This window comes from Danio aesculapii, chromosome 23, assembly GCF_903798145.1.
Source record: "Danio aesculapii chromosome 23, fDanAes4.1, whole genome shotgun sequence".
Classification (NCBI taxonomy): domain Eukaryota; kingdom Metazoa; phylum Chordata; class Actinopteri; order Cypriniformes; family Danionidae; genus Danio; species Danio aesculapii.
In genome coordinates, this window is record NC_079457.1 from 20761514 (window position 1) to 20779058 (window position 17545).

Consider the following 17545-nt stretch of genomic DNA (forward strand, 5'->3'; position numbering starts at 1 on the left):
AATGCAAAATCAATCCCTCTAACACCTGGATCATATATTTTTCATCCTTAAATGTTGCTTTCAATTAATCACGCGAGATTGTGTTTCCTTTGAGTTGTTAAATACATCCTGTGTGTGTGTTTCAGTTATCTAGCTTTGGTTACTGCTCTTGCATGTGGTGCAGACTGGGTGTTTATTCCAGAGATGCCTCCAGATGACGGCTGGGAGGAGCACCTGTGCAGAAGACTGACGGAGGTACAGTGAAATGGGAAAAAATATGGGGAAAGTACTGTACATTGTTCAGTATTAATGATACAACACCACAAGTTTGGTAACAGTTTTTAAGATCTCTTTTATGTTCAAGAAGGCTATGTTTCAAGAGTTTCAAGAGCAGGTTTGGCATGCTGTCCCAGAAGAGAACCCTGAGTGCGGTGATAATTGAGGTCAGGGCTCCCGCCTGGTCAATGAGCATGTAAGGGGGTACGAGATCAGGTAGTTCTGGAGAGCTTCGCCTGGTAAAGGAGGAAAGGGGGGCATGGGGGGATTCTTCAAAAAAACGAAGATAAGGGAGTAAAGAGAGATGGGCTATTTATTGTGAGTTCGGAATAATCTGATTGGCTTATTACGGATTGCGGATGAGAGACCAGCCACGTTCAATCATATCACATGCTCCTCTCGAAAGTAGTTTAATTATTTACATAAGTATTCACAGCCTTTGCTCAATACTTTGTTGATGCGCCTTTGGCAGTAATTACAGCCTCAAGTCTTTTTGAATATGACGCCACAAGCTTGGCACACCTGTCTTTTGGGAATTTATGCCCGTTCCTCTTTGCAGTACCTCAATCTCTATCAGGTTGGATAGGAAGCGACGGTACAACCATTTTCAAATCTCTCCAGAGATGTTTAGTAGGATTTAGGTCTGGGCTCTGGCTGGGCCACACAAGGGCATTTACAGAGTTGTTGTAAAGCCACTGCATTGATATTTTAGTGGTGTGCTTTGGGTCATTGTCCTGCTGGAAGATGAACCGTCGCCCAAGTCTGAGGTCAAGAGCACTCTGAAGCAGGTTTTTATTCAGGATGTCTCTGTACATTGCTGCATTCCTCTTTCCCTCTATCCTGACTAGTCTTCCAGTTCCTGCTGCTGAAAAACATCCCCACAACATGATGCTGCCACCACTATGCTTCACTGTAGGGATGGTATTAGCCTGGTGATGAGCAGTGCCTGTAACGCCCAGCATTCACTCCAAAGAGTTCAATTTTAGTCTCATCAGACCAGAGAATTTTGTTTCTTATGGTCTGAGAGTCCTTCAGATTCCTTTTGGCAAATTTCAATATTAAGGAGAGGCTTCCATCTGGCCATTCCACCATACAGCCCCGTTTGGTGGATTGCTGCACAGATGGTTGTCCCTCTGGAAGGTTCTCTTTCCTCCACAGAAGAACACGGGAGCTCAGACAGAGTGACCATCATGTTATTGATCATCTCCCTGACTAAGGCCCTTCTCCCCCGATCACTCAGCTTAGCTGGCTGGCCAGCTCTAGGAAGAGTCCTGGTGGTTCCAAACGTCTTCCACTTACGGATGATGGAGGCCACTGTGCCCATTGGAACTTTCAGAGCAGCAGAAATTTTTCTGTAACCTTCCATGTCCTTGTGCCTCGAGAAAATCCTGTGTCTGCAGTCTACAGACAATTCCTTTGTCTTCATGTTTGGTTTGTGCTTTGACATGCACTGTCAACCCTGGGACCTTATATAGACATAATAAAAATAAATGAATTTAATCCATTTTGGAATAAGGCTGTAACTAAAAAATGGGGGAAAAGTGAAGCGCTATGAATACTTTCTGCATGCACTGTTGAAGGAACATTTATTATCATTATCAATGTTGAAATCAGTTGCCTCTTAGTATTTGTAATTTTTGTGAATATGAAGCTGTGACACTTATTTCAGGTTCCTTGATAAATAGAAAGTTCAACAAACAGGATTTAAATGTCTTTATAATTAAATTTAACCTATCATGTTCAACCTTGCATAAAGCTATTGATTTTAACCAATAAATAAATAAATCCTGAACCTTTTAAATGTTTATGTAAATTTACTGAAATAGAAACAATTTCGAAAAGCAAGGCTTTGTTTTTTGAATAATTGTTTTAATTATTAAGCTTTTGTCATTTTTGTTTAAACTGTTAGAATTTTTTTTTTTAAATATAAATAAATCTGAATTTAATAAGTTTTGTGCTTTTCAAATAAAAACATGACAATTGAAAAAGGAAAGAAAAATAATTTTCTTGCAATAGTCATTCTCACACAATTTTATCTGATTCTGAATAGAGTTTTTCCAGAAAACTAAAACAAATGAAAATAATCCAATTCAATCCATCTTTATTTCTATAGCGCTTTTACAATGTAGATTGTGTCAAAGCAGTTCTAGTAAATTGAAACAGTGTCAGTCCAGTTTTTAGAGTTGAAGTTCAGTTTAGTTCAGTTCAGTGTGGTTTAATTTTCACTGCTGAAAGTCCAAACGCTGAAAAGCAAATCCATCGATGCGCAGCTTCACAAGTCCCAAACCAAGCAAGCCAGTGGTGACAGTGGCGAGGAACAAAACTTCACCAATTGACGAAAGGGAAGGTAAAAAACTCTAGAGAAACCAGGCTCAGTTGGGCACAACCACTTCCCCTCTGCCCAAACTTCTTGTGCAAAACTGCAGTCTAGGTGCCAAGGGCTGGAGAACACTGGACATCCATCGTGGAGAAGCTGCAGGTGTGAGTAGGTCACCGGCGGGTGTTCAGGCTGGCCCACGTGATCAACGTTAAGACTCGTCTGTCACTGGGGTCTTTCAGGACCTCATGCTCTCCAGTCCTCCATGACCACCACAGCATCTGTCCAGGATATGGCCTGGTCCAGGGTTATGGAGACCTCTTCAAGTTCTCATTGGTTGGCATAATTTCTTTACAGGTCTTGGATCACATTAATGGCACTGAATAATCTCTAGAGGCCTCGGGATGAGTATCCTCAGGTGGAAATAGAGAAATAATCATGATTTCAGTTTTAAATTAATTTGATTTCATGCATATTTTGACTGAAAATCAACACAAAACACTAAAAAAAAATTGTAGTTTTCATATTATTTTCCTTTCCTCAGACCAGAAATGCAGGTTCTCGTCTAAATGTGATCATCGTGGCTGAGGGAGCCATTAATAAAGAAGGACAACCAATCACCTGTGACCAGCTGAAAGAGGTAATTCAACCCCTACATAATTACGCATTACTACTGTCATTATGATGTAACTGCTGCCTGTCAGTGCTCTTTGATTACGTTTATCTGTGTTCATACAGCTGGTGACAAAGAGGCTGGGCTTTGACACTCGTGCCACTATTCTTGGACATGTGCAGAGAGGTGGAACGCCTTCAGCTTTTGACAGAGTTCTAGTGAGTTGTTCCTTTTATCAGTTTGTCGATTTCCACACCATATCGTCTGTCTTTTTATGCAAGCATCTGAGTGTACATGTGTGTTTGCTGTGCATCAGGGCAGTCGGATGGGTGTGGAGGCTGTAATGGCTCTGCTGGAAGCCACTCCAGAAACCCCTGCGTGTGTGGTCAGTCTGTGCGGGAACCAGGCTGTCAGACTCCCCCTGATGGAGTGTGTACAAGTGGTGTGTACATAGTTCAATTATTTAAAGGTCCTGTGAAAATAAACTGAAGTTTTTTTTTTTAATAGTCTGTTAAGTCTGCTACAAAACAGTGACAAAATTCATGTTTATAAAATATTAAAGTGACGTAAACATCCAAAGCTGCAGTTTGTCACATACTGCAGTTTCTCATCAAAGCTACACTGTCCCACCCCCTCTTCATTTTTCAGTTGAGATCACGTCAAACATTGAATTAAAAAAAAACTGCAAATTTCAGAGCAGTTCACAGGACCTTTAAAGTCTTTGAATCTAAATTTTAGTAAAGTTACTAAAAGGTTTGAATGTATTGAAAGATATGATGCAGCACATTTTGCCATTGCTAGTTTTAAGGCGATGTTTGTGTAAGACTTAAGAGTTGTATCTTTCTTTTTTTCTTGTATATGTTTATTGATTTTCAACATTTACAAAGATCAAATAAACAAACAAAGCACACAGGATGGGAAAATTAAGCACACTCAAAGAGAAAAAAGGCACATATATATCTATATGCCCCAAATATGTTAAGAATGGTTTCCACCTTTTATGAAATATGCAGACTTCATTATGAGCAATACAAGTTTAATAATCTAAAGAAACATATTCAAGAACAACTCTGTCCCAAAGTGATATCGAAGGGGCTTTTTTTTGTTATCCAGTTTAATAAAATTCAATTTTATGCACAGAATATTAGGAGCCTATAGAGGGAGTGTATAGAGGGACTGTTTATGTTTATCCGCAATAGAATTACATTGTATTTTAAGCAACATATTCAAAGGCTCAAAAACAGTATCAATGGTTAAAATTGAATTAATCTTTTGACCTACCGCAGCCCAAAACCTCTGGATTTCCCTGCAATACCCAAAACAATAAGCAAGATCCCCCTCTTCTATTTTACATTTTGGACACAACTAAGAGCAGTTGTTTCTAAATGTATCTATATTTCTAAAAATATTACAGTTATATCTGTTGTTGAAGGCGAAATTATTAGGCCCGCTGTGAAAAAAATTTATTTAAAAAATTTCAAAATATTTTCTAAGTGATGTTTAACGGAGCAAGGAGCAATTTCTAATAATAATATAATAACCTAAAGAAAGTCTTACTAATTTTAGTTTGCCTGGAATAAAAGCAGTTTTTAAAACATTTTTAGTGTCAATATTATTAGCCCACTAAGGAATTTTTTTTATCTCGATCTCTCTTTTAAATGGCACTTGGGAAATATTTGATGAAGGATTCAATTTTACAAGAGTGCTAATTATTTTGACTTCAACTGTATATTATATATACTTACTCACTCACTCCCAGGGCCATTTATATCGAAGTTGATATTTAGCCGCACCATATTGGTGTTTTGTAGCATCTAGTTTTTATGAGGTGAGTTGTTAGCCCAACACTCAACCTCCAACCTGGAGGAACCAGAGATACACAAATATACTACGGACAATTTAGCTTACCCAATTCACCTACACCACATGTCTTTGGACTGTGAGGGAAACTGGAGCACCCGGAGGAAACCCACATGAACACGGGGAGAACATGCAAACTCCACACAGAAATGCCAACTGACCCAGCCGGGGCTCAAACCAGCGACCTTCTTACTGTGAGACGACAACGCTACCCACTGCGCCACCATGTTGCCCTTATATATGTATTATACATATATAATATGCATATACACTGTATACAGCTTTCATATTTTGAACAAATTGATCAAATAATTGTAAAATACGGCTAAGGAATGCCATTAAATATTATATTAGTAAGCTCAACTTCAGTAAATAAGTTGTGTTGACTACAAGTGATGTATTATTAGTTTTAAAATTTAATTATTTAATGATTTTTAGCTTTTTAAAGCAGTTTTTTTTTTCAAAGTAAGGTTAACTGACATGTATGGATATACACTATTTAAATTCTCTATTTCTTTCAAAATACAGACCAAGGATGTCACTGTTGCAATGAATGAAGGTCGATTTGATGATGCTGTAAACTCAGGGGAAGGTATGTTTTGAAACGTAATTTCTTTATTTTTATTATTATTCATTCATTCATTAGTTTTCTTTCGGCTTAGTCCCTTTATTAATCAGGGGTCTCCACAGCGGAATGAGCCGCCAACTTATCTAGCATATGTTTTACGCAGCGGATGCCTTTCCAGCTGCAACCCAGTACTGGGAAGCATTCATACACACTCATTCACACACTCATGCACTACAGCCAATTTAGCTTATTCAGTTCACCTATAGCGCATGTCTTTTGACTGTGGTGGAAACCGGAGCAAACCCACGCGAACTTGAGGTGGACATGCCAACTCCACACAGAAATGCCAACGGACGCAGCTGGGACTCGAACCAGTTACCTTCTTGCTGTGAGGTGACAGTGCTAACCACTGAGTCACTGTGCTGCCCTTATTATTATTATTATTATTATTATTATTATGTGTATGATAGATTATTTTGTGTTTGTATTAATCATATTTCTCTTCAGTTATACAAAGCCACAATGTCTGTGTGTGCAGGAGTTTTGAGAATAACTGGAATACATATAAGCTCTTGGCTCATATTCGCCCCCCAGATAAAAAGGTCAGGAGATTAAAAAAAATAAGCATTACTAGTGCAATCGTTCTCACTTCACATCTATGTAATCTCATTTTTATTATTATGTGTTTCTTTGTTGTTCACCATTTTTTCCCCCCATTAGAGTAACATTAATGTGGCCATCCTGAACGTGGGTGCTCCCTGCGCTGGCATGAACGCAGCTGTACGGGCAGCTGTCAGGATCGGCATCATCCAGGGCCACAACATGCTGGCGGTCCATGATGGCTTTGAGGGTCTGGCTGAGGCAAAGGTAAACAGCAGGAACACAAAAGTATTTTTTTTTTTTTTAAACATTCTCTTTATTGCATTTTTACATCAGTACAAATGATAACTTTTACATATGTGTACTTTTTTCTTTTTAAACACAAAATTGTAACATCACGTTACTATTATATAAGAGAACAAAAACTAAAAAAAAAAAAAAAAAAAAAAACAAGAGAAATGGGGGGGAAGGGGCAAAGAAAACAGAAAAAAAAAAAGAGAAAGAACAAAACTAAATAAGGGGGGATATTTGAGGTGCATTTACTAAGGTTCAATCACTGCTCTCTTGTTAAAGTATTCAATAAATGGATTCCATATTACATGGAAATTCTTTGTTTTATTTTTTAGGGAAAGCCTTAGCTTCTCAAGTTGCAGACAGGACATGACATCCTTTATTAGTGTGGAGCAACAAGGAGGATCTTTTCGTTTCCAGTTTAGTAGAATCAATCTACGCGCCAAAAGGGTTATAAATCTAATCACTGTGCGTTGATTATTAGATAAATCTGCATCATCACTGACACCAAATATAGCTAAAATAGGCCCAGGAGAAATTTGTTTTCCCACCACTTCTGATATTAATTCAAAAACTGAAATCCAATAGTTAACCATTTTAGAACAACTCCAAAACATATGACCAAGCGAAGCTGGGGTTTGATTGCATCTATCACACAGTGGGTCTACGGCAGGGAACATCCTAGAGAGCTTTAATTTAGATAAGTGGAGTCGGTGCAGAATCTTAAATTGTATTAAACCGTGCCTGATACACACAGAACCAGAATGAACTTGTTCCTGTGCTTCCTCCCATTGCCAATTTTCAATTTCTGCTCCGAGATCCTCTTCCCATGCCATTTTGAGATGCTCTAATGACACGTCACATTCTAACTGAGATAATTTATTATATATAATTGAAATTCCTCCTTTCATAAATGGGTTCTGTAGAAACAAAGTTTCTACTGAGGAAGTTTGTGGTTCATTAGGAAATGTTATAAAATTCTTTTGGGCAAAACTGCGAGCTTGTAAATATTTGAAAAAATGGGTACTTGGCAGATCATATGTCTGCTGTATTTGTTGAAACGTTGAAAAACAGTTATCAATGAAAAGATCTTTAAAGGAGTGTATCCCTTTATTTGACCAGACATGAAATAAAGAGTCAGTTTGAGAAGGGGTAAATGAATGATTCTTAGTCAGTGGGCTTAAGACAGAACATGTTTGCCACTTAAAGTGTTTTCTAACCTGTTTCCAAATTTTAAAAGTATTAGACACCACTGGATTGTTTAATCGAGGTGTGGGGGGGGGGGGGGGGTAGATAAGGCCGAGTAAAGTAGAGCTGGCCAAGAGGAAGGGGAACATGACTTATTTTCCATGTCACCCCAATCTGTTAATCCCTCCTTTATCCCAAAAGAAAGTGCCCTTATATTACATGCCCAGTAATACAACTGAAAATGTGGTAAACTCATCCCTCCTTTCATTTTAATTCTTTGTAAATATATCTTCTTGATTCTAGGATTTTTTTTATTCCAAATGTATTGGGTAATCATTCTATCTATTTTCTTAAAAAATGATTTATTAATAAATACTGGGATACATTGGAAAAGAAAAAGATATTTGGGCAAACACAAAAGTATTTTAAGGATATTAAGAGTTTCAAATTTTGGGATCGGTAAGACTTTTAAATTCATTATTTGTATAGGAGTCTCTCATGCTTAACAAAGCTACATTTGTTTAGTATAAATACAAAACAAAATGTAATAATCATTAAATATTCAAAATCATTTTATATTTAATGTATCTTAAAATTGCTCCATTACTCCAGTTTTTAGTGTCATGTTATTCTAAATTACTCTAATATACTGATCTGCTGCTAAATTTGTATTATTATCAGTGTTGAAAACAGTTTAAGGGATGGTTTGCCCAAAAATGAATCTGTCATCCCTGTTTACTTGTTAAAACATCCCTTCATGTGCTTTTAAGCCTTTATGACTTTCTTTCCTCTGTTAAACACAAAAGAAGATAGTTTGAAGAATGCTGGTTGCTGGGACCCATTGACTTCCATTGTAACCGTTTTTCCTATTATGGAAGTCAGTGGGTGCCAGCAGCCAGCATTCTTCTTTTGTGTTCAACAGAAAAAAGAAACTCATAAAGGTTTAAAAACACACGAGAGAGGTTAAATGATGATTTAGTGTTCATTTTGGGTAAACATCCCCTTAAATATGTTTGTGGAACACTGTACTGTCACTTTTAAGCCATTCTTCGTTTATAATAGCAAACGTAATTTACAGTAAATGAACAGCATATTTCCATTACTTAGGTGAACTTGTTGTGGTACCATTAGAAAGGCAGTAATGTTGTTATATTCTGTCTAAACATAATGTTTTCAGATTGAGCCAATCACCTGGAACACTGTTGGAGATTGGACAGGCAAAGGTGGATCTGACTTTGGAACTAAAAGGTACTGATCACTCCTACATTTTCTGTATTATCATTTACATCGCTGCAAAGTTTCAAGTCTTTCTTTTCTCCTGTTTATGCAGAGTGTTACCTGGAAAATACATGGAGGAGATCAGCTTGAATATTGCCAAGTACAATATTCATGCTCTGGTTATTATCGGAGGTTTTGAGGTGAATTGGTGAAATTATTTAAAGGGAAAGTTCACCCAAAGGTAATTTTCTGTAAACATTTATTCTGCCTTAAATGTTCCAAAGGTTTTTTTTTTTTTTTTTTTTTTTTGTTATGAAGAACACGTAATAAAATATTTTGAAGAATGTTGGAAGCTCATTTTTGGGTGAACTATCTCTATAATGTCCATGTTTTATTATTTCCACATTCAGTTCTGGTGACATTAAAATCATTAACTTTACATTTCAGGCATTTTCAGGTGGACTGGAAATGGTTCAAGGCAGAGAGAAGTATGAAGAGCTGTGTATTCCTATGGTGATCATTCCTGCTACTGTATCAAACAACGTGCCTGGCTCCGACTTCAGCATTGGAGCAGACACTGCCCTTAATACCATCACCACTGTGAGTCATACAACAAACACACGCTGCCTACATTTGAGGGATGCACCACATATGAGGACCATTTTTATTTTATTTGCTTGTTTATTTAACATGGACAATACACTTGACATTGTTATACAAAGACAACCAATGTCAGATGTAGAGAATCTAGCATGAAGCTAATTTGCAGCCTTCATCCCTAGTTAGAATTTACACACAGAGCCACAAACATAAAATGCAAGTCAATCTGCATACTAAAAATGCAAGCATGCTTATTATTGGCCAATATTTTAAAATTAATGATTGTTTATCTAGTTTTGTATGTAGTTTCTTTTTTATTTCTTGACTAAATCTTTAAAAACATTCATCCAAAGTTATATTTAAGCATTTAGCAGATGCGACATTTTTAAGATTGTTTATATTATAACTCTTAATGTAATATTTTATTTTTCATGTACCTGCACATTTTTTTCTGTATATAAAATTAGATGATGAAAATATTTATTCTATTTCTGATTTATAGAGTGATTACAAAAGTCAGTAAAATGAAACCTGAATTTTGAACTTAGCATTACCTTAGATACTCACTTAAACTCACTTAAAACAGTTGGGTTAATAATAACCCAAGAGGTAACCCAGTGATGGGTCGTTTTGGCAACGACCTGCTGTTAGGTTATTTTAACCCAATCCATTGGGTTGTTACGTTTAACCCAAGTATATGGGTTTAAAAAATTGCTTATTTGTTGGGTTATTTTGCCAAAAACTGGATATATAGTAATAAATTATTATTATTATTATTATTATTATTATTATTATTGGGCTGATGTCTCCACTCGGCCCTAAAGGCGAGAATGACGGCTGAATATCTCAAATATGTGTATCATTTCCTCCAAAAAAAAAACTGTAGAGATGAACCCAGGAGGTTGAGAAAGTGTTTTTATCTGTATATAGATTTGCTATCAAGCGTGCGTTTGTATCATCTAATTAGGAGTGCTGTTGGAATGGGTATAAAAAACACGACATGGAGAGGTAATTTGATAAATAAAACAACAACAATATTATTGCGTTAGAGCTTAAATAAACTTTATAACGCAAAACCAAAATTACTTATGCGTATTAATACTGCTGTTCCTCATTCATTCATTCATTTTCTTTTCGGCTTAGTCCCTTTATTAATCTGGGGTCGCCACAGCGGAATGAACTGCCAACAAATCTGGCATATGTTTAATGCAGCAGATGCCCTTCCAGCCGCAACCCATCACTGGGAAACACGCACTCATTCACACATACACTATGGTCAATTTTAGCGTACCCAATTCACCTGTACCGCATGTCTTTGGACATGTGTGGGGGAAACCGGAGCACCTGGAGGAAACCCACGCGAACACAGGTAAAACATGCAAACTCCACACTGAAATGCCAACTGACCCAGCCGAGGCTCGAACCAGCGAACTTCTTGCTGTGAGGCGAATGTGCCACCCACTGTGCCACCCCGTCGCCTACAGCTGTTCTGTGTCAGTTAAATCAGTTAACTGTTGAAATTCTAAATTTTTAACCGAACTGGTTGAGTTAAGTAATTAACCCATTAAAGGTTAAAGATAACCCAACAAAGCACCAAATATTTAACCCAACTGGTTGAGATATTAATAAATAAACAAATAAAAGGTTAAAAAAAAACCAACAAAGCACCAAATATTTTTAACTCAACTATTGGGTTAAATAAATATCCCAACGTTTTTTTAGAGTGTATGCAAATGATTGCGTATTTAAGTAATGCCCCATTTGTATGTTTAAACCTAAACCTAACATTTCAGGAAACTTATATTACAAAAGAAGTCTTATATCAGTCACCTGGTACCCGCATTTTGAGAATCAAAAAACAGGCAAAACAAAATTAACACATTACATGACACATGAATTGAGGTCTTCTGAAATTAAACAATAGGTCTGTGCAAGGTGACATGTTGGCTCAGTGGTTAGCACTGTCGCCTCCCAGCAAGAAGGTTGCTGGTTCGAGTCCCGACAGGGTTAGTTGGCATTTCTGCGTGGAGTTTACATGTTCTTCCCGTGTTGGTGTGGGTTTCCTCCAGGTCCACAGTCCAAAGACATGCTCTATAGGTGAATTGAATAAACAAAATTGATCATTGTGTGTGTGTGTGTGTGTGTGTGTGTGTGTGTGTGTGTGTGTGTGTGTGTGTGTGTGTGTGTGTGAGAATGAGTGTGTATGGATGTTGTTCCAGTACTTGGTTGCAGCTGGAAGGGCATTCCCTGTGTAAAACATATGCTGGATAAGTTGGCGATTCATTCTGCTGTGGCAACCCCTGATTAATAAAGAGACTAAGCTGAATGAAAATTAAGGAATGAAAGGTCTGTGCAAATAACTGAACATTATTTCCATAATCCACATCCTCAACAAACAGTTCGGAGTGTGTTTATGACAGTCTGCTCTTCTTGTTGAAATCCCTCAAGATTAATCAACTGGGAATAAATGTTTAATCTATTTGTCTGTGGTGTCTTCTGCATTCTTTACTATTATTTCAACAGCATTTCCAATTATTAATACAATTAATACATTATTGCATTTATATAGCACTTTTTCTGGAACCTCAAAGCACTTTGCAGATTTGAGGGTGGGGGTGTCCTGTAAATAATTGTTCTTAATGTAAAGAGGTATTATTGGCATATTTCCACTATTATCTATTTCCAGTTTTCCTAGTATATTGTTATTGTCGTGTTGTATTTATTCAGAAGTTGATTCTCTGTAGACCTGTGACAGGATCAAGCAGTCAGCAGCAGGAACTAAGCGGCGTGTGTTCATCATTGAGACTATGGGAGGATACTGCGGTTACCTAGCCACAATGTCTGGTCTCTCTGCCGGAGCTGATGCTGCTTACATATTCGAGGAGAAATTTGGCATTCGTGACCTAGAGGTAAACTCAGAACGAATATGAATGAGTTAATTGATATTGTTTGCAATAGATTATACTGAACAGCTCTGTTTGATTTTGATGTTTATAGACAAATGTGGAACATCTTGTTGAGAAGATGAAAACCACTGTTAAGAGAGGCCTTATTCTCAGGTTTGAGAGCGTTTAATTTAATTTAGTTTGATTCATTTTTGAGTTGAGTCTACTTAAAGGGATAGTTCACACTAGGGCTGCACAATATTAGAAAAATTTTAATTTTATTTTTCTGCAATATACTGTATCTGTACAATTTCACCAAATGATTTAATAGCACTGTTTGGAAAGAATTTAGCCACGTTATTTTAAGGTTCAGTTATCGCTATTAGAAAACCATTAACTATGACTTTTGCTTCAATAAACTCCTAATTTGCTGCTCATTAATAGATATTAAGGTAGTTTATGTATTGAGTTAGGCATGTAGAAAAAGATCATGCAGAATATGCAGTTTGTCATAGATATATACACTAGATATCGCATACGGACACTAAGTATGCGTCAATAGCACCGCCACGGTAATACAGTCCCTTACTGCATTCACCATAAGGCAAAGTAGCACCAACTCGCACTAAATACTAGGCTTATGCTAGTTTTGTTGAATAAAATAAGCAAAAAAAAATGTAAATGAAATATGACAAGAAGCTGCGGAGCTAGTAACTTGTATTATTGTCGGTTAAGTGAACGAGTCGTTAATAACGAAGATTCATTCATAAACTAATCGCTCCCTTCGTTAGACTGAGAAGGGAAATTAGAAGAGAGGGTGTGTTTCAATGACAAGGATTAGATCAAATTTAATACCGGGAGGATAATCCATTTCTATATACACAAACACTTGCTCTTTGTCGACAGTTCCTGTGCGGTCACTAATCCATCGATGTAGAAAAGTGATGTAAAATTATAATTTTCATAATTTTAAAAAATATTTGCATACTGACCACTGGGAAAACTCCCGATCATAGATATATGTGTGTATATCTCTGGCTCTGGAGGGCCAGGCCTCCACTGCACCTTGGTCCCACATTTATTACAAAGGAGTGTACTATGCTGTACTAAAATAGCGGCTCTATTGACGCATTCCTTTCAATACGCACCAATAGCATAGGCAACATCTAATGTAAATATCTATGGTAGTTTGTAAGTACTAATAGAAGTACTACTCAATAACATGCAAGCTATCAAGCAGCTAGTTAATAGTGACAATTGGTTCCTAAAGGGTTACCAATGTATTTGTTTTGATTGATTGGGATGGTTCTGTAGGGGAGTGAATCATGCTTAAAATGTAATAAATTACAAGCATAGATAAATACAATTAAGCAAAGATAAGTGAAAAAAGCAGTGCAGACTTTGTGATTAAACTTCCAGTTGGTCAAATGTCTTGTGCCTGAATACTTTAATCTCTCTCAGGTCTTAAAAACATACAAATTATACAATTTCACTCCATTAAGGTTAAACTCTTGTCTTCTGAACTTATGCATAACTTATGACTTATGCTCAAATATAATCCCGACTCAGCATTTCATATCGATGCGATGTGACCACTGCGAATGCATTCATTGCGATATCGATGCTGAAACGATATATTGTGCAGCATGTACTCTCACTTGCTCAAAACTGAGTTTCTTTCTTCTGTTGAACACACAAACACAAAATATATTTTGAAGAAAGCTGAAAACCTGTAACCATTGACTTCCATGGTATTTGATTTTTCTACTATGGATGTCAATGGTTAAAGGTTTTCACCTCTTGTGTTCAACAGAAGAAAGAAGTTTATAAAGGTTTGGAAATGTTCATCTTTGGGTGAACTATCCCTTTAAAACATCAAAAGCATCTTTATCATAACAGCAATTAGTTATAGAAGATGAATTGTCAGACACAACACCTTTCAATGATATTGTCTTCTAGAAATGAGAACTGCAATTCTAACTACACCACCGATTTCATCTTCAACCTGTATTCAGAGGAAGGGAAAGGTGTTTTTGACTGCCGTAAGAATGTCCTTGGCCATATGCAGCAGGTTAGATTTAATATAATTGCATGGAACAATGCACATCATTGTTTTTAAGCGTTTAGTCTCATAATCATTCTTTTCTTTTCTTTTAGGGTGGCACCCCAACACCTTTTGATAGAAACTTTGCTACCAAAATGGGTGCTAAGGCTGTTCTCTGGCTGACAGAAAAACTGAAGGATTGTTATAGACACGGTGGGTAATAATGCAGTCTGATATTTGCTGTCATCTTTGGCGATGCTCTATATATTCAATTCACCTTTATTTGTATAGCGCTCATACAATGTAGATTGTGTCAAAGCAGCTTCACATAAAAGGTCACAGTAAATAGGAACAGTGTAGTTCAGTTTGTAGTTTGTATATATTGCTTGAAAACAGTGCAACTTTTGTTACTCAGATTACTACAATCTTGCTTCATACAACTGCAGTATTCATATTTTTGCAATCTTGTGCAAGTGTTTGTTTGATTTAAAGGGATAGTTCTGAGAAGCAGCAAATGTGTATGTATACAAAACCTTTGTTGCAATTTTATAAACATTTTATCTTGCCATATAAACCTGTAAAAGTTACTAGTAAATATCATGTTAAAAAAGTAATTTCTCCCAAAATTAATCACAAATCTGTTACTTTCTGTCTTAAGTGGAACAAGAAAACAAAATCAACACTCACTATCAAACTATTTAATTACATTTATTGAATGATATAAACAATCTTAAGGGTGTCACAGTGGCGCAGCGGGTAGCAAAATCGCCTCACAGCAAGAAGGTCGGTGGTTCTAGCCCCGGCTGGGTCAGTTGGCATTTCTGTGTGGAGTTTGCATGTTCTCCCCATGTTCGTGTGGGCTTCCTCCGGGTGCTCTGATTTCCCCCACAAATCCAAAGACATGAGCTGTAGGTAAATTTGAATTAGTTGAAATGGCCGTAATGTATGTGTGTGAATGACATGCATACCTAGTGTTGGGTTGCAGCTGAAAAAGTATCCGCTGCGTAAAAGTTGGCGGTTCATTCCGCTGTGGCGACCCCTGATTACTAAAGGGACTAAGCCGAAAAGAAAATGAATGAATGAATGAATGAATGAATAAACCATCTTAGTCTTGTGCCTAATATTGTTGGTTGTTCCACAGAGGAAAGTGATGAAACTGAATAAATGACTGCATTTTCAATTAAGGTCAAGCATCTTTTAAAGGATGTTACAAATGGGCCAAAATATCTGTACTCATGAAGTAAACAAGAAAATTAGGAGGCCATCGGCTGTGAAATTAAGCTTTTAATTTCGTACGTGAAAATGACTTTTATTTTGCCGTCAGCCATCGCTTCAACCGGAAGTTGAGCAGATCAACTTCAGAGGGTATTAAGAGGTATCAAGATTTAAAGGGATAGTTCACCCCAAAAATGTACATTCTGCCAGTTCAATGTAAAACCTTTTTGAGTTTCTCTCTGCTGTTGAACAATAAGAACATATGATTGAAGAAGTCCTGTAGTCACTGACTTCCATAGGTTTCAATGGCGAGCGGTTTCCATCATATCTTAAAATATCTCCTTTAGTGTTAAACAGAAAGAAACTCAAAAAGGTTTGGAATCATCACTTGTGTGTGAGTAAATAATGAATAAGATTTTATTTTTTTGGGTGAACAATCCCTTTAAGACAGACAGTTTATAAGTTTGTAGTCAATAGTAATGGTCCTTATTGTGTAAATATAAAAAATAAACAGAATTATTAATACAAATTATAATTGTTACAGTCATTATATTGATCAAAAATGAAAGAGAAAATAAATGTAATGTTCCAAAAGATTTCTGTTTAAAATAACGGTTTCCATAAAAAAATAAGGAGCTGAACTGTTTTCAACATCGATAATAAGATGATAATAATAATTAATAATAATGTTTCTGAGCACAAAATAAGCAGTGTACAGTAATATCAGGATCATCTATCACTGAAGACTGATCTAATGGTGCTAAACATTCAGCTTTGCCAATAACAAGAATAAATTACATTACAAAATATATTTTAAATGAAAATCTGTTATTTCAGATTGTAATATAAATTTCAATATATAAAGGTTTTACTGTATTTCCCATGTTAAAACATCAAACATTTTAACATTAGGGTCAACTCGCATCATTATTTCCTCTCTGTTGGTGTTATTATTTGGTGGGAAGCCATGCAGTAATGTTTAGTCAGTTGCAAAATAATCATCTTTTTTTTTTCCTTTTAATATTATTTCTATTTATTATTTTGCTACATTGACCAAGTGATCATACATTCTCTTTTAATACAAATCATTTAAAAAATCCTCAATTGACTGTCTTTACAGGGCGAATCTTTGCCAACACCCCAGACTCTGCGTGTGTGTTAGGCATGAGGAAGAGAGGACTGGTGTTACAGCCTCTAGCCGAATTGAAAGAAGAGACCGATTTTGAGTAATCGTCTCCCTTTAAACTCTTAAATCATGATCAATTGTGTGACCTATTAATTTATTATGGTATCACAGACTCACAGTCCCTCACGTCTTTCCCTTAGACACCGTATACCAAAGAGCCAGTGGTGGTTGAAGCTGAGGCCTATTATGAAGATCCTGGCCAAGTACAAGATTAATCTGGACACCTCTGAACATGCTCTAATGGAGCACGTCGTCAGCAAGAAGCCTCCGGTGCACATGACCCTCATGAAGTAAAACGAGAGATGTGACTACACAGAGCGAACACTTCAAGAGACAGATCAAGAATGTAGCTAGTTCTGTTATGTATTCACCTCTCTGTCTTATTCTTTCATCTTGTTTGTATTTATAGTATTTATGATATTGCAATATATGCAAAGTAAAATGATCTAATAATTATTAAATGATCTTGTTTTTTTTTTTAATACTACATATACTGTATATATATAAATTAATTAATAGGATCAGTCTAACATTCTGGTTTGCTTCTCAAGAAACATTTCTGTGCATGTTTTGCTCTTTAATAATATACAAATATGAACAATAACTATTGTGCTAATTGTTTCTGACAAAAGAAATGTCAAATTTATGTTTCTGAGATTAATTAATTCATTTCTTACATTTATATAGCGCTTTTTCTAGACAATC

At 36.4% G+C, this 17545-nt stretch overlaps 1 protein-coding gene across 1 annotated transcript in view; it reads left to right on the forward strand.

The window, feature by feature from the left end:
- pfkma (phosphofructokinase, muscle a) overlaps positions 1-17301 on the forward strand; it is a 22531-nt gene extending 5230 nt beyond the window's left edge. Inside the window, 17 exon segments of the mRNA XM_056448863.1 lie at positions 126-234; positions 3117-3212; positions 3311-3403; positions 3502-3627; positions 5574-5619; positions 5622-5637; positions 6152-6215; positions 6334-6480; positions 8870-8940; positions 9023-9110; positions 9358-9510; positions 12255-12419; positions 12508-12569; positions 14355-14466; positions 14553-14652; positions 16775-16880; positions 16981-17301. Coding sequence (XP_056304838.1) covers positions 126-234; positions 3117-3212; positions 3311-3403; positions 3502-3627; positions 5574-5619; positions 5622-5637; positions 6152-6215; positions 6334-6480; positions 8870-8940; positions 9023-9110; positions 9358-9510; positions 12255-12419; positions 12508-12569; positions 14355-14466; positions 14553-14652; positions 16775-16880; positions 16981-17134 — 1708 coding nt within the window. The 3' untranslated portion in view covers positions 17135-17301.
- Positions 17302-17545: the final 244 nt, after the last annotated feature.